This window comes from Oculina patagonica, chromosome 6 (genome assembly GCF_052425735.1).
Source record: "Oculina patagonica isolate OP01 chromosome 6, crgOcupat, whole genome shotgun sequence".
NCBI lineage: Eukaryota > Metazoa > Cnidaria > Anthozoa > Scleractinia > Oculinidae > Oculina > Oculina patagonica.
Window position 1 is genome coordinate 3449987 of NC_135763.1, and position 16076 is coordinate 3466062.

The 16076-nt window shown below is 39.5% G+C and overlaps 2 protein-coding genes across 5 annotated transcripts; one reads left to right on the forward strand and one right to left on the reverse strand.

Annotated features, from left to right (window-relative positions):
- The first annotated feature begins 1989 nt into the window (after positions 1–1989).
- LOC144658953 (alpha-1A adrenergic receptor-like) lies at positions 1990–11425 on the forward strand. 4 transcript variants are annotated; one of them, XM_078519468.1, is made up of 2 exons: positions 1990–2077; positions 10264–11425. In XM_078519468.1, the coding sequence occupies exon 2, from the start codon at positions 10266–10268 to the stop codon at positions 11313–11315; it is 1050 nt and encodes a 349-aa protein (XP_078375594.1). In that variant the 5' UTR covers positions 1990–2077; positions 10264–10265; the 3' UTR covers positions 11316–11425. The 4 variants fall into 4 exon arrangements, with proteins under 4 accessions (XP_078375594.1, XP_078375592.1, XP_078375595.1 ...); XM_078519466.1 differs by lacking the exon at positions 1990–2077 and adding an exon at positions 4056–4227; XM_078519469.1 differs by lacking the exon at positions 1990–2077 and adding an exon at positions 5000–5095.
- A 586-nt stretch (positions 11426–12011) lies between these two features.
- Positions 12012–16057, reverse strand: LOC144658962 (PEST proteolytic signal-containing nuclear protein-like). Its single transcript, XM_078519486.1, has 5 exons — positions 15961–16057; positions 15718–15866; positions 14876–14956; positions 12773–12831; positions 12012–12494 (listed from the first exon to the last, which is right to left on the reverse strand). The coding sequence occupies exons 1-5, from the start codon at positions 16022–16024 to the stop codon at positions 12365–12367; spliced, it is 483 nt and encodes a 160-aa protein (XP_078375612.1). The 5' UTR covers positions 16025–16057; the 3' UTR covers positions 12012–12364.
- Positions 16058–16076: the final 19 nt, after the last annotated feature.

Below are 16076 nucleotides of genomic sequence, written 5' to 3' on the forward strand. Positions count from 1 at the left end.
TTTCGTATAATTTCTCCGACTGCTATCGCGTGAGTTTGATTGGTTAACACCACTCGGGAACTCTTCGGGTGTTTATTACCAGGATTTGCCAAAATACACACCCCCTCCTCTTTCACCCGGTATGTGTTTGTCAGAATATTCTACATGATGTTCTTACATTTTGCATGTTCTTAACCGCATGCGCATAATGGCTTTTGTCAAGGTTCCATGCTGTTAGCAAGCTTAAAGCAGACAATCAAAAACGTTTTTCGTACGCTGTTTTTGTGGAAATAACAGCATGTAATCTGAACTTGAAATAAAACACCAGAAAAACTGCAGCTAAAATGACAATATTAAAACACTTAAATGTCAGTCGACTGCACACGACAGACTGAGAAACGCTTCGTTTTCAGCTAGAGAGGTAAGAATAATTTCTGAATATTTTCAAAGAAAATTTGCATTCCCATTGAGGTAATTTTCGGTCATTACGCTTATTTGTTGTATCTATGTAGCTTAATCAACAGCTAAAAAACGCTTAAGTCAATTTTTTCTTCGCGTTAGAATTTTTTCAGCCGTAAATAATTCAGAAGTTGTTTTTAATGCAGTATATCGCATCGAGGAAATTTCATTACAGATGAAAATATAAATGCTGCGTAATTCTAATATACGATCACTGAATTCCCAATGCCGGTGCAAAGAATAGAAAAAGTTAATTCATGCTAACTCATAGCGCGGATAGTATGATACTATAAAATGGGCATGTTTTCGTTCCAATGGGATAATATTAACAATTGAATCCCGATTTTTTCGAACCTACAAGGGTAACGAAAATTGCTACGAGAAATCGGGGCTAAAATTACAGAGAAGTACTATCCAAGGGAAACGAAAATTGCTTCGAGAAATCGGGGCTAAAATTACAGAGAAGTACTATCCAAGGGAAACGAAAATTGGTTCGAGAAATTGGGAGTTTCGAGAAACCGCCGGAATTCTACTGTATGTCGTTTTGTTCAAGAACACCACTGGGCTCGAAAAAAGTCCCGCCCGGGACAAGAATTTTTTCCTATTTTGCAATCGTGTTCACTTGCCCGATGGACAAGGGCCTAGGCAAGTAATTTGCCGACTAAATTGTAAAAAAAGTGTTATGCTTCTGCCCCTGGAAAGCGAAATCGAGAGCAGCTTATCTGAAGGGCAAGCTAGAATTCAAGTTTTGTTCAAACCCTGTTTCACCGATTTTTAAAAAAGTCAAAATACGTAAATGTTAATTGAAGTTAGTGATAGCAGGACTAATGGAAAGGTGGAAAAACGTATGTAGAATTTCCTTCCGTTTAATTAGCGATAGTGCTTGCTGTTAGGAAAGTAGTGTCATGCAGAGATAATGGACGAAACGAAATACGAAAAGAATTGTTTCAATTGTCTTATTTTCAGCTGCAGGGTTATTTCAAGGAAATTACGCGTAAATTCAATATTAAAGTTTTGCCTTTCCCTAACTCGTCGAACCTTTCCCTGTTCGGTTTACTTACAACGCGATAGTTTTCTTTGCCAGTTTATTTATTATTTTTAATTTGCATTAAAAATTTGTACACGGCTTGCTTAAGTATTTCAGAATATGTACCGTTTAGTATAATTATGTAAATCTTTGTTAATGCCTGCGTGTGTTTATGTAACATTGCTTTTATCGCTGCATTTGCATTATATTTTCAACACAACAGCCCTTCTCTTTTCGTACAACGTGCGCTCGAAACATGGGCACATGTAACTTGCGAAAATTAATACGGTAACGAGACCCAACACACTCTAGAATGTTTCACGCAATTCGTGTCACAGTTTTACTGCGCAGTTTGCCAGGCAAGCTGCATTAGTAACGTCACTAAGCAACGCCTAAGGAACTTCGAGCGTTTTCCGGAGGCCATCTTTAGTATTCGCCCAAAACTAGGAAAGTTTTGAATCAGTAGAGGATTTGAAGGAAAAAAGTTAGACTTCTTGTAGCCCAGAAAAAATTACCAAGGAAGACTGATTCTTCCCCAAGCAGCTCCTGTGAGAAAATTGAAGGACGCGAGACGACTGGGGTGAGTCAACTAAGAACACAACACCACTCACGGTAAGGGGCACGGAAGCGAGGTTACCAGGAAAAAAAAGACCCCCACCCTGTACCGGTAGTTTTGGGTCAAGTTGCACGCGTGGTTTAAAATTATGTTATGCATAAACGTAGCTTATTACGAAACCACAAGATTGAAGAGTTTCAACCATGTGTGAAATTTGGGATTTCAGTTATCTGTCACTGATATCAGTTCGATAGTGTCGATTGAAACTGGTTACGCCAAACATGTCTAGGTCTATGTAGTCAATATGTACATCGTGTATTAGATTTCTCATCACCGGCTAATCGTAAAATTAATTATTTCTTAAGAGACGGTCTGAAACTGTATTGCTGTTTTTTTTTTCGACGGCCCTGTGGATGGTCTGGATGAAATTTAAGGTAGGATGTTGGCGATTTTATTGCGGGGCTAAAAGATACAAGTTTTGTAGTATCAGTTTGGCTGTTATAAAGTCAATTACTAAGACATTTCTCCCCGTTCGGTGGGATCAACGAGCTATATCTCTTATTTTGTCTTTCCGTTTTTAGCACGCCCGTTGAATCAAAAGTTGCCAAGAAGCACGTGTCATATAGAGTCAAATCCCACCTTGTGGATTCCCCGTTATTACGGACAGGAGCTGAAGTCCCGGCGAATAAGAATTAGTGAAAATAACACCCGCTACTACGGACTTCCGCTATTACGGACACGAAATGATGGTCCCGAAGGTGTCCGTGCAGGGCCGTACCTAGGATTTTTTGTCTGCGGAGGCAAAGTCCGCTAAACTTCGCTGCGGGGGCAACTCCAATATAGCTACAAGAAATAGCCCAGCAAAATCAAACAATATGTTAGAATTTAGTTTTCCTGGCGGGGGCAACTGCCCCCTCTGCAGCCCCCCTTCCCCCCACGCTAGGTACGGCCCTGCCGTGGGAATATATTCCGAGGGGAATAGTGGGAGTTGACTGCATGTGAGGATTTCACAGTTTCTTGAAGGAAACTGTGTTCTGCGTGGAATTGTATTGAGCAGTGTACAGAAAATTGTGCTGAGTATCCACTGCCACATTCCTAATTAATTTGTAAATTTTTGTATTCATTTGATTCTAAATTTCACCCCGTCAATTGAAGCCTTTAATTTGCTGATGTCAATGGCGACTAAAAAATCAAGTGCATGATGTTCCGATGAGTTTAAACAATAAAAGAAAAATATTGAATTTAATTGCAGTTTGTCTGCAACGTTTTTGAACCAAACGTCTTAATTGCATTGAAAATCCCGGAACATGTTTGACAAAAATCGATAATTAATTATAAGATGTGGATGAAATCCTCAGAATTTACACATGTAAGACTTGAGTATGAGTGCACAAGGAAATACTATTGTTTTTGCTCGAGAGATTAAAAGCAACTTGATTTTATTGCAAATTGTTTGGCGAAAATAAATTTTCGCGGCTTGAGACAGCTCTTGTATGTAAATTTTCACTTGTTGTTTTGTGCTAGTTATTGTGTTGCAAATGTTTTGATGTGGACAGGCCATACGATTTCATCCCGCGAGGAAATAAAAAAGTAGCGTTTTTTTGTTCCTATGAGTTCGTACGTACTCATAAGTTTCAATTTCTTTTAGCTTTTAAACGAGTTTAGTTTTAATTTTGTTTCGTGCGTGGGAAAGTCAGATGGATTGCTTATGCCAGGTGACTATTGGTCCTATCTGTTTTCAGCAATACAAAAAAAAATGTCAGTTGTATTGATACAACGGAAAGGCGGAAACTACTATAGCTAAAGGATTAAAGAATTACTGAAAGGTATTTGCTTTTCAATGCCACTCTTCGACTCGCTTGTTTTCGTCGCTGCCTCATTTGTCAGTTTGACCCGTAAGCGAGAGTGTTTGATTCGCTGAATGTGACCACCAGCTGGTCCGCTATTCTCAGAGTGAATTTTTAAACTTTAATTTTTCTCATTCGCTTTTTAACTTCCCGAGAACCCCCTTGGAGTGTTGTCAAAGCTTTCCAAGACGTCCTTGAGGATTTCGCTCCAGCCTTAATGACTGTTTCGATTGCAAATATCCAGCGGCGAATCGCATGTTTCAAATCCGGCTGAAAGCGAAACTTCGACCTAGAAGGGAAGGATTGACGGCACAAACTAATTACAATTTGTTCCAGAGCTGAGTAAACAAATTAGAAAGGTAAGCATATAGAATACAAAATATTATCAATTCACCTTCCTTTGTAAACGATGTTGTTTTTCACTGTGTAAACATTTCATTCGTTATACTCTCAGTAAGGTTGCAGACAGCATGCTGAACGCGTACTAGCCCGTAATCGTAAACAAGCAGAATTTTTTAAGACAAGAATTTACTTACATGAACTTACAACCACAATCGATTTGCGCTTGTCAAATGCCTAATACCTACAAATCACCGAACGCGAGTCGGTTAGCTTTAGTTTGTTTACTAGCTCCTTGAATTTTCAGTAGCAATCGATCAAGTGACTTTCCGTTTTAAACGTAAATCAAAAAATCTTTAAAAATTCGACGAACTTCTGGAAGCAAGAGGCGTCTATTAATCAACGAAGTAGATTCAGATTAAGATCGATGAGACAAGTGTTCCGCCTATCTTGATCACATTTACTTTGTTGCTCGCGGTAGATAAGCTCAGGAAATGGGCCAAATCTAGCAACTTTTTTCCACTCCGATTTTTTTTAAAAAATTAATGTATAAAGTAGTTTCAGTTGCAATAACCATCGATTTGCCGCTCGTTTTTGCGTCGTTTTTGGCTCTCGCACCAACGAAACCGCCGGCTACGTAGGACAGCTCCAAACCGCAAATTTGTAATGCGTGTTTTGGACTTACCGTCCGAACAGCAGGAGACAGCATATTCACTAACGATTTAGCGAGTGTTTACATTTAATTATCTTAATTTTATCTGATCGAATACTAAAGAAGTGATAACAGGCAGAGCAGAATGCAAGTAAACCGATGTACATCGTTGGATCACAGCGCTAGAATGCTGTAATGTCTTCACCTTCTTCTGAGTTCCTCGTCAATTTCTACAGGTAACTGTGTTTACAAAAGAACATTCTTGCTCCCCGCTAAGAAAGTTATCGAGAAGGGCGATTATGTGAGAAAAAAACACATGCGCGATTTATTTTGACGGGGTCTTGTTTTCGGTTTTGCCGTCAGAAAAATTTGGCTCGTTTGGGACATCTTTTTTATGCCTTTCGTAAATCTTTAGGTATAATTTTACGAGCGCAGGTCTTCTTCATTAGCGGCTGGCTGCAGCATTGTTTAAAATACATCATTTCCTGACCAGATAAATAGAAGTCCTTCCGGAATGATTTTATACTGAGAAAAACGTTCGTAAAATTAATAAACTTTTTTCGACATATTAAAGCCTTTTTGGTTCCACCATTTGAAGAGAAGTGAAAAAGATTCAAATCATATTCGTTTTGCACCAAAGAGGGATTATCGTTAACAGTTTCAATAAAAAAATACATATATGACGATGAAGCTCCGGGAAGTTTCATTTTCATTTTTTTGAAACAATTTACGCTGGAAATTCATTTGGCTAATCGCACCGATCAAACGCGAACGCTTAAGTACTGAGAAGAAATATTGAGTTCAGTGTGTTAAAGGTTTCGCACCTAGTTCACCATGTACCGTTGATAGAGTCGATAGTTCCGTGCTCTGCGATAGCCACCATTTTTGTCAAAGTTAAAAAACGGCCAGTGAGGTTTAAGGTAAGGTTTTGCAGTTCACCTTAAAAATAACTTGTGTATAATTTTAACACCGTTGGAACATAATTCTTTTTCGTACAGTGAAACGCCGATAGGGATTTTGAAACTGTTTTCGTTATAGCGAAGTTCGTTTTAAAGGATGTTCGTTATATCAAGGTTCGTCAGTTTGTCGCAACTTTGGCTGGATTGATGAATACATGTATTGTTCGTTTTACCGGAGACTTCGTTATAAATGAATTTTACTGTACAATTCAGTGTTTTATTGGTAGTTTCGTTCCTTCCCCCAAAAGTTCTTCCTTCCCTGCTAGTTTTCTTTTTAAGAAAACGAAGATCCCGATTTTCGCCCTAATTTTTCTAGGCTGAAATTTGTTAGCCTGCGAATACAACGGAGGCGGCTGTATTCGCAGGCTAGAAATCTGTCAGGTAGATTTTTTTCTTTGCAATTTGTGGATTTAGAAAACGTATTGAGCCTTTTGGTTTCGTTTCTGTAAGCTAACTTTTTTTCTAAGAATTGATAAAATAAAAAAGAAGCTCCTACTTTTTTGAGAAGATTGATTCGTTTAGTGCCTTAATAACGCAACATGAAGTGAATTCTACGGTCTTAATTAACTGACATACACAATGTTCCAGTAGGTTTAATTCAGTCATATCTGTTGTTAAATCAGAAGACAAATCTACCGTTGGTTTTAGCAGGGGCAATGACTTAACCCAAGCAAAATCTCTTGACCCAAGCCGTTTTTACAAACTGAATAAAAATTGACTGTTTGTAGGCGGATACAAGCAATGCAAAGCAGATGGGATTATTAGTTCACTGATTTGTCTCACCGTGAAGAACTAGAGTACGGTAAAAGGCTGCATTATTCTTTCAGTAACTTGGCTCGGTTAGTACGTATTGTGGGGTCAATGTTTGCAAAACGTTTCCGAAGCGGAATTTCAGATGACCTCAGATGCCTGTGGCTTACTTCAAATCAAGATAACAGTGTATATCCATATCTTAGTCGATTTTTTCTCTCTGGGGGCACAGTATGGTAGCCCGAATGGGCTTGAGTCTCGGCCGTTTTTGGCCAAGTCTCGAAATCTCGGCTTTTTGAAATTATTCTCACTGACATTATACGCGTCTCGGAATCTCGAATTTCGAAAACTTCCTCCTCAGAGCCGTCTCGGAATTTTGTTAGCGTTTGTAGTTGTTCGTTTAGTTCATAGAAAGCTGACTTTTACTGAATCTGCAAAGCTGTTTCTTCATTTTATACCCAAACTAAGCCGATCTATTGCGCTATGTACAGAGAAGGACATATTAAGCGAGTTGCACGATAAAAATCGTGATGGGTGATCTATTCTCGGCTTTCGAAACAGATTGCTTTGACCGCTGTTTGCGTTATGAAGGTACTGAGGTTAGCTATAGAGCTTTTGAAGCTTTATGACTATTGGCCTCGAATTATTCGACATATTGGCAACGTATCAGTCTCGAATTCGGAAATTGTTTTAACCGTTAAGTCTCGGTCTCGAATTCTAAAACAAGGATCTCGCTGTCTCGCGAAAGTCTCAGATTGAGCATTCTATACCCCTGTCTCCCATAGGAAAACGCGGTGAAACTGTTCTAAAATACTGCGACCTTCCATTTTTTTAAAACTATGTTAGTCATGATTTTCAATGTAAAGCGTTTTAGAAACTTTTTGTTGAAAGAAGCTAGATGAATAATTTTTCCATAATCAGCTCAATCTCTATGTTTTGTCTAGGCTCTATATTTCGTTTGTCTGCAAACACACCATGTAGTCTGTTTGCCGCATAAAAATGACAAAATCGCTTGTTGTTAAAGACTTCCCCTGTAGCTAACATCAACATCAAACAATTGAGTGATTAAAGAAACAGTTTGTCCAAATTTTAGCGCCATGGGGTGTTCTTCCAGAGAGTTCCCTCGAAGAATGAACAATTATCATTACCAATTAAAACAAATATTAAAGCCACATTATTTACACTTTTTATGCATACCATAGCCATCAATACAAAGTAGATTGTTTAATCTGCTCTTATTCAATAAGGCTAAAACTAAGTTTGCAACTTATTACCGACTTCTCCCTGGGGCAGCACCTACCTTTCTAGACCAAAATATGTGATTTTCCTATATGTAATTTCCCATTGGAAATAAGTACCCAATTCAGACCTGATCTTTCAAAATCACCATAATTTTATACCCTGATACGGTTTTACTTACGTTTTATGACCTTTTCTTTGTTTTTGTAATTATATTTCTCGTATGTTTGAAGGTTATGTGTCCAGAAGACATTTCTGGGGTAGTACATACCTATAGCTTGTACTGTAGAGTACCCACCACGCACCACCAACTCCCCCCTCCCCCCACCGTGCCACCACCGCCAACGTCTCCCCAGGGGGTGACGGTATTTATGCCCTATTGTGTCCTGCTTTCTTAAATTTTATTAAATTTTCTTTCTCCCACGCTAGTGATAAGAGAAAACTATCTCTTTCTCAAAGTTTTTATTGTTTAGCTTTAGTTTAATAATTCTACTCGCCTTTTGTTTTGTTTTGTTTTTCTTTTTTCATTCCTCCGATCTTCGTTGGACAATAAATCGCCGGTACGCGTATAGACTATATATATTTTTTTAAAAAAATCCAAAATAAAAAAAAACTGAAGGTTATGTTGTGTAATTTGCAATGTCCCAAAGGATTTAGCGATGTAGGAATCAACTTGTCCTAATTAGCATTCGAGTGGGACTCTTTATAAATAACCAATTCAAAGACTGCCTCCGGCTCTCCGTGTCTCACTTAGCAAAATTTCCAGCTGTTTAATCAATTCGTCGACGTTTTCAGCGTTTGTAGCACTGGAGTCGGGGTGAGTTTCACCGTTCTTTTTACTTGCCCTGCGCTATATATATCGAGCGAATCTTTTAAGACTACTGTAATATTGTTTTCAATCCATTCTGTAACCCCGGTTCCCGAAGATGTTTTCTTCGTTGCAACTTGAGAAAAATCGCTCTATTGAGAGGCTACTCGTTTCGCCGCTCGCAGCTAATTTAAGCTCGAGTTTATGAAATAGAACTAGGAAGGAAAGATGACCTCTGAGTTTTGGATAGAACCGGATTTTAACGGACCATGAGTCATTCTGTTGTGCCAGTGAAAGTTTAAGTTAGTGGCATAAAGCATCATAGCATGCGCAGCGGTGTGCGACAAAATGCAGACTACTGTAGACTTAATCGTTTCTTGCAATTCCACACCGGTTAGCCTGAATATCACTCCAGTTAGCCTGAATAACGCTCTGGTTAGCCTGTTCACGTTTAGCAGTTTAGCTCCCAATAATGGTAATGGTAACACGACATATACTTTAAAAATTCTGCAGGTCTGCTGGGAACTGCAGTTTGCATTTGTCGCGCACCGTCCGGCGTAAGCAGGTGCAGAAAAAAGTTTATAAAAAAACTGAGCTATAGCGGAAGTCACACAGTTATGAAAGAACTTATGGAAACGTAGTGACTAGAAATTTGAAAGAGCTAAAAGTAAAAATTAAATCTTCGCTTGAACGGAATTTAAACAAATACAAGCTGTTTCCATTGCAAAACAAGAGCGTTGCCGGCTCTACCATGCAATATATCACTTATTGCCGTTGTTCAATAAGTGATATATTGCACGTGTACCTTATCAACATCCTGGCTCCAGAGGATCAAAAGGTAGATATCAATATCCATCGGATAAGTCACTATCCAGTGGTTAGTATAAACAAACAGACAAACAAACCTCGCTAATCCTAATTTTTCCCCGCGAACCGCTTCAATCATGCGGAAAAAAATAAAGACAAATGTATGGGAAATTAAAAACGTTACTGAACGCTTTCTAGTCCAGCTACATCCTTCAAACTCGACGAATAAAAACTTTTGCCTAGTATCTTAACTTTACAATTTATTATTTATTATACAAACACTGTAATTTCTACCCGCTTTGGCGTCGAATACCGTGATAAGGCCTATTATGCTATTACCACTCTTTTTTGGCTCCCGAGTGGTCTGTCCGGGGGTGCTTCCTAAAGTGGACTCTATTCAGGGAGGCTCCGCCCCAAAGGGCAAAGCGTTGAAAGTTGCATAATAAGTAGACTGTAAAATGCTAATTAAGAAAAATAGTGACAATAGAACGTAAAACTGTGATAATTAAAAGGATAATTTTAGATTAGCGTTGTGTAGTTGATGATTGAGGCAAGGTAGTTCTTTTTAAATATGAATAGCCTCATTTATTTTTAGTGTTGTCACAATTTTTTTAATTAGCATTTTTTTATTGGGCTTATTTGCGGTATTTTACTGTACGTAATTTATTTTTTTTCTGCGTGCAGTGACAGTCGTTGAGAAATGGCTGGCTCTAAAAAGTTTGTTAGTTGTTTTTTAGAGGTGTAAGGTGAAAGTTATTCGTTATATCTCGATTGAGTTGTTCTTGCTGTTCATTTTGCTCATAAAAAGCGTTAACAACTAACGAATATATTTTCATTTCAGCTATGAAGAAACTCAACTCATCATTTACGTTTAACTCTTCATCGGAACCACCGAATCTATCACACTTGGACCACAATGCACCGGAGATAACAATTGGGGTCATTATTCAGTCTGCGTTCCTAGCCCTGGTAATCTTTGTTGGTGTGACTGCAAACTCTCTCGTCTGCCTGGTCATATACAAGAGAAGAAACCTTCACACAGTACTATACAGCTTCTTGGTTAGTCTTTCTATATCTGATCTGCTTCACTCCGCTCTCAAGATGCCTACTACTTTGCTCAACACTCTACATGCACTGTGGTACCCGCACCCCTTCTTCTGTTACATAACCACGCCCTTTGGTGTCCTATTTGGAGCCGCGACTGTCTTCAATCTTTGCGCAGTCGCACTGAACCAGTTTTTCATCATTGTGAAACCACTGCACTACCCCATGGTAATGACCGCTAGACATGCACGTTACGTTATCGCGGGCCTATGGGCGGGAAGCGTGGTGATCTCACTACCGCCGATATTCTGGCGCTCACCGGATACGATTTGTAAGAGCGGGGCTGTATCAAGTGATAACTATCTCTCTGAAGTCCTGTATTTATCCTCTCTGTGGACATTTGTTGTCATCATTCCATCCGTCGTCATGGGAACTAGCTACACCAAGATTTTCTTGGTGGCGCGTCGCCAAATTTTCAAGATGAGAGAGGGCAATGAACTGAATGGCGAATTACGAGCATCACGCACGCGCAGACGGGAATTCCGCGCGGCCGCGCTGCTAGCGTTGGTCGGCGGGATTTTTATTTTCTGTTGGCTTCCTTTCTTTATTGTTCAAACTTTACACAAATTCTCCACGGCTAACATCGCGCCGTTTTATTTTCGCCTTTTTCTTTGCATTATGTACTCAAAATCGGCAATAAATCCGTTATTGTACACCGCATTAAACAAGGAACTGAGGAAAGCATTGTTACAGTTTTTCGGGTTTCAAAAGAAGTCCTCGCGTGAAGGCAGCGATCGTGTGAACAATTACTGCAACAACAGTCATAGACAACACGAAAGTTTGTTGTAAATAGCTAGCAAAATGTAGATTAGTGTAAAGCTTTACAATTTTTACTTCACGCCGGTGTCTAGGTTCGTGTGGACATACACCATGAAATGAAAGGATATACATTATGCTTTTATGTATTTGTAAACAGTGAAGTTTTGAACGAAATGACCCCAACCCCGGAAGTAGTGGCCCCGTCTGAAAGTGAGCTATGAAATTTCACGATTGCTGGCAAATCCCTAAAGTACCCAAATTCGAAAGAAACGACGCTTCAAAAGTAGTAACCCTAAAATTTAGCTTGACCTCCTTTCATAATTCTAATGGCTCTCCTGAAAATAACTAATTGCCGTCACCGTTCATCAGTAGGATGCCTAAAATGTGTGCAATTTTATTCCACAATTGGTTTCAGCTCCATTAAATCCTATACCAAAACGATCTGTGTCAAAATGATCTGTTCCTTGTAGATGACTTTAGACCGTTCACAGCCCATTTTTCAACGCAAAAGAACACGAGACAAACAGCCTCTTTGCACTGGCGTCCAGTCCTCTTGCGATTCTTTTCCCCCGTCCAAACCATCGAAGAAAAAATTAATATGAGAAAATAGAGGGCTGTGACCTGTCTAAGAAGACCCTTATTCCAGTGGCATCATATTTGTACCTCCTCGTGATGCAATGCAAATTCTGTATCCTTTTCATCTCTGATCTATAAAACAACAACTAATTGTTTCGCGAAGTTTTATTCAGAGTTAACAAAACGACCACATTTTGCCATGGTCTTCACTCTCATCGACCGTAACTTTCGACCAATAAGAGCGCGAGAATTCTCTCAGTTTCTGTATGAAGTTTTTCGGTCCTCCTATGTTACGCATTCTAGCTACCCGAAGACAGCGACCCTCGGCGAAAGTAGCGATACGAAAAGACTTCTAAATCCGATAGTACAAGGCGCGTTACTTTCGAACAATATTACTTTTTTATATTAAAAGTTTTGAAAGTGACCGTCGACTGTACATAAAAAGAAAGGTAGCTCCTTCAGTTACTTAAGGAAGTTTACAACTGTGTGTCGGCTGACACGTGTCATTGTTTCGCTTCTTTGGACTTTGTTGGATGTTCAAGTTTAAAACTTTTCTCCATTGCTTTTCGATGATCTGAAAATCCTTTACTTCCCTTGTTAAAGGAATTGGGGCCGGCTGATGTGGGTGTGTCTCTGTTAAGAGAAACAGATTAACTTATTTTGGGAAACAATCATTTCATTTGTAGTTGGAGGGTGGAAGCTGGTCAATTTTTCTTGGTCAAGAACATTTTTTTCAACCAATAGTTATAATGGAGCATCTTCTTAATCCTTTGGCAAAATTAATAAAAACAGTCAATTGTGTTTGTGTCTGAATCAGCTGAGTGTCTGAATGGCAGGTTAATTATACAAAAAGTTCCAACCAGCCAAGTCTCCAGATCAGAAGTTGAAAATATAAATGAATGTTGGAGTACCTTCCCAAATTTCTCATCCTCATTTTGGCTTCTGCTGGCATCTCTTCTTCCTCATCACTCTAAAATAATCAACACAAAATCCATGTAACCTTTTTAAACAACTTGTCCCAAAAAACTGCTACCACACTTTGAGACTGAACATTTGATCTCTCCCCACAGGGGGCCCACAGAAATGGAGCGACTGTTGATGTTTCAAATTTATAAAGGAATGTATGGGAAACGTTCGTTTATTCCTATAAGCATGAACTATAGCGAGTAATATTCATATTTATGCTCAAAATAAACGTAAACTTACCTCAATCGTTGTGCCTTGTCGTCCTTGTAGCTTAAGACGGCGAATTTTAGCCTTTTTGTGGGTTTTTGCGATCAAAAAACCCTCAAAAACGCTAAAAATCGCCGTATAAAGCTACAAGGACGACAAGGCACAATGATTGAGGTAAGATTATGTTTCTTTTGAGCATAAATATAATTATTACTTGCTATAGATCATGCAAAAGTTCATGCTTATAGGAATGATCGAACGTTTCCCATACATTCCTTTATAAATTTGAAACATCAACAGTAGCTCCATTTGTGTGGGCTCCCTGTGCTCTCCCTAAACCCATGAAGATATGTTAAAATACTGCTGCATCATGGGTATGAATCCAGTGAACCGCTTCCTGGGGGAGGGGGAGAGATTTGGGATTTCAAGTGATGGGGATGATTGAATGGGGGCAAAAGTCAAGATCCAAAAAATCCCTAGGGTTTCCAACAAAACCCCAAAAATTACCTGGACCAAAAAATAACTCCAAAAAAAATCCTATGCTGAATTTCTGACCCTTTGATATCCAGAAAGAAAGGGGGAATGATATAACAAAAAACAAAAACATCAGAAACACATTTGTTACTGGGGCATTTCCCAAAGGGAGCCCAAGTTTAAAATTGCCCTTTGTTTTTGTTTGTGTTCAGTCACAAATCGCTGTCGGGGCTCTAAAGCGCATACGTCAAGTCCAAGTCTGCACTATTCTCGTTCCGAGACCCGCATCCCCCTGGACTAGCAAACGGGAGACGCGGGCTCTGGGAACGAGAATGCAGTACAGTACAGAGGCTGTCGTCATTAAAAGTAAGTACGGATTCCATGATTTCTAGAGTGCTGAAATCACATACAAACGAGCAAGTCGTTCGCAGTAGACCCACACTGAAACACGTTAAGAATTCTCGGAACGGGTCTGGTCGTCAAGCCTTACGGGAAATCAAATTATGAGTGAACCTATCAATCGAAAATCGTGTTATACCAAATGAGCTATCAAATCTTTATTTTCAATTTGCGTCATCATATTTTTAGATGGTGAACCAACTAAGTAAAATATCAGTACGAACTCTAGAACGTCTGAGCAACAAGAGCAGAGTGAGTACTTAAAAAAACTCCTAGTCACTTCAAGCAATGGAAACTGGGAAGGGTCCAGTGGTATGGGACACTTAACCCTGATGTAGACTGCTTGATGATTTGGTTTTGCTTATAATTATCTGTTGAACTATTGGGTAAAGGTAAGGGGAAAGCCTGCTGTCGAGCCAAGTGGCTCATCAGGCTGGAGCTTATCCCAGTTTCTGAAGCATGAAGCAACTACAGTAGGAGTATTTCTACTCTCCTTCTGGATGGGATGCTAGTCCATCGCAGGGTTATCCCCAGCAGTAAATTCGCCGGTACCCATTTATACACCTGGGTGAAGAGAGGTACTTTGAGAGGAAAGTGTCTTGCCTAAGAACACAAGGCAGTGCCCTGGCCAGGGCTCAAACCCAGACTGCCCAATCTGGAGTCCATCCTGGGCTTTGAATAGTAGCAAGACTGGAGGTGACCTTGTTTTGATACAGGTGTCACTGCTTTTGTTGTGTAAATCAAGTTGTTCTAATGCTAACTGGTTTGCATTTACATGGCAGAAAAGCAGAGGTTTGTATCAACGCAAGGTCAACTCCATCCTTACTACCATTGAAAGGCCAGGTCACTTAGCAGACAACGTACTGCAAAATGACCTTTTTGACCTATTTATCATTGATACTTTAAGAACTTATCTGGAACCCTTCATAAGGTGATGGCACCTCACAGTATGTAAGTTAAGAATATACCTCATCATTAAAAACAGATGCAACTGCGCCTTTTCTTTGAACTAATACTGGTTCTGTCTTCTGCTTCTTTGGATCAGATCCCTGAAGATCAAAACAACACTCACTGCATCATAAAGTTGTAATAATCTATAAGTAAATGAATTGGGATGTTACATTTCTTGCCATACATGAAATTCATCAGCATATTTGGCCGGGAGGTACTACATGTATGCTGTTGAGATCTGAAATGCAATGATCTGAATTTTTTCATGCTCCGTCGTCTTATCTTAATTTTTTAACTGATAAATGATCAAAGCATGCAATTTTGCCATTAGGTTAGGCAAACAATACTAGTACTGTAAAACCGGATGATTAAAAAATAAAAATATATAAAATAATAACTTCCTTATGCACCTATCAATGTTAAGTCCGAGGGGGGGGGGGGGGGGTCAGGCATGGGGTGGGGATTTTGACATTTTCTATAAAAAATGACAAATTCCCCACCCCCGGGACAAAATGATTGGTCAAAATCCCCACCCAGGAGCAATGAAAGATGGTCAGATGTCCTTCAAACCTTGTTGTAGGGGACCAAAATCCCTACCCTGGGAACATCACGTACGATCAAAATCCCTACCCTGGGGACCAACCTCCCGATCAAATTCCCGTGGTTAGCCCGACCTCCCCCCCCCCCCCCTCGGGCTTAACATTAATAGGTGCATTACATATTAGAGATACAAACTAAACTGATTATAAAATATTTATTTAATTACTTCCGCATGTTTCTTTTAATAGGTCGTTTCTTTGTCGTTTAAATGTAGCTATACCAGTGAATGAGTGAAGTATTGATGGAGAAAATGACTAACCAGTTTTAAGCTAACTCCAGTTGGCTTCTTCTGTTGAGATCCGGCCAGATTCATAGAGATTTTGGGTTTCTCCGCGAGTTTGTTCGACAAAGAGATCTCTGGAAGTTTTCTCTTCTCTCCAGCAGACAGGGTCTTTTGGGCGGTGTTGCCTGTACATTAGACACAGATACTGCACAAGTTCAGTATAACTGAATAAGCTACGCATTTTTCCAACACTTGGAAAACCAAAGTAGGGACTAAGACCTTCATTTTCACTCTTTTCTTCCACTAGCTTTGTTGGACTAGCTGCGACCTTCTGTTCCGCCATCTTGCTTAGTAACCTCGCGAATGCGAGGCCAGGTTCCCAAGGACATCGGAAG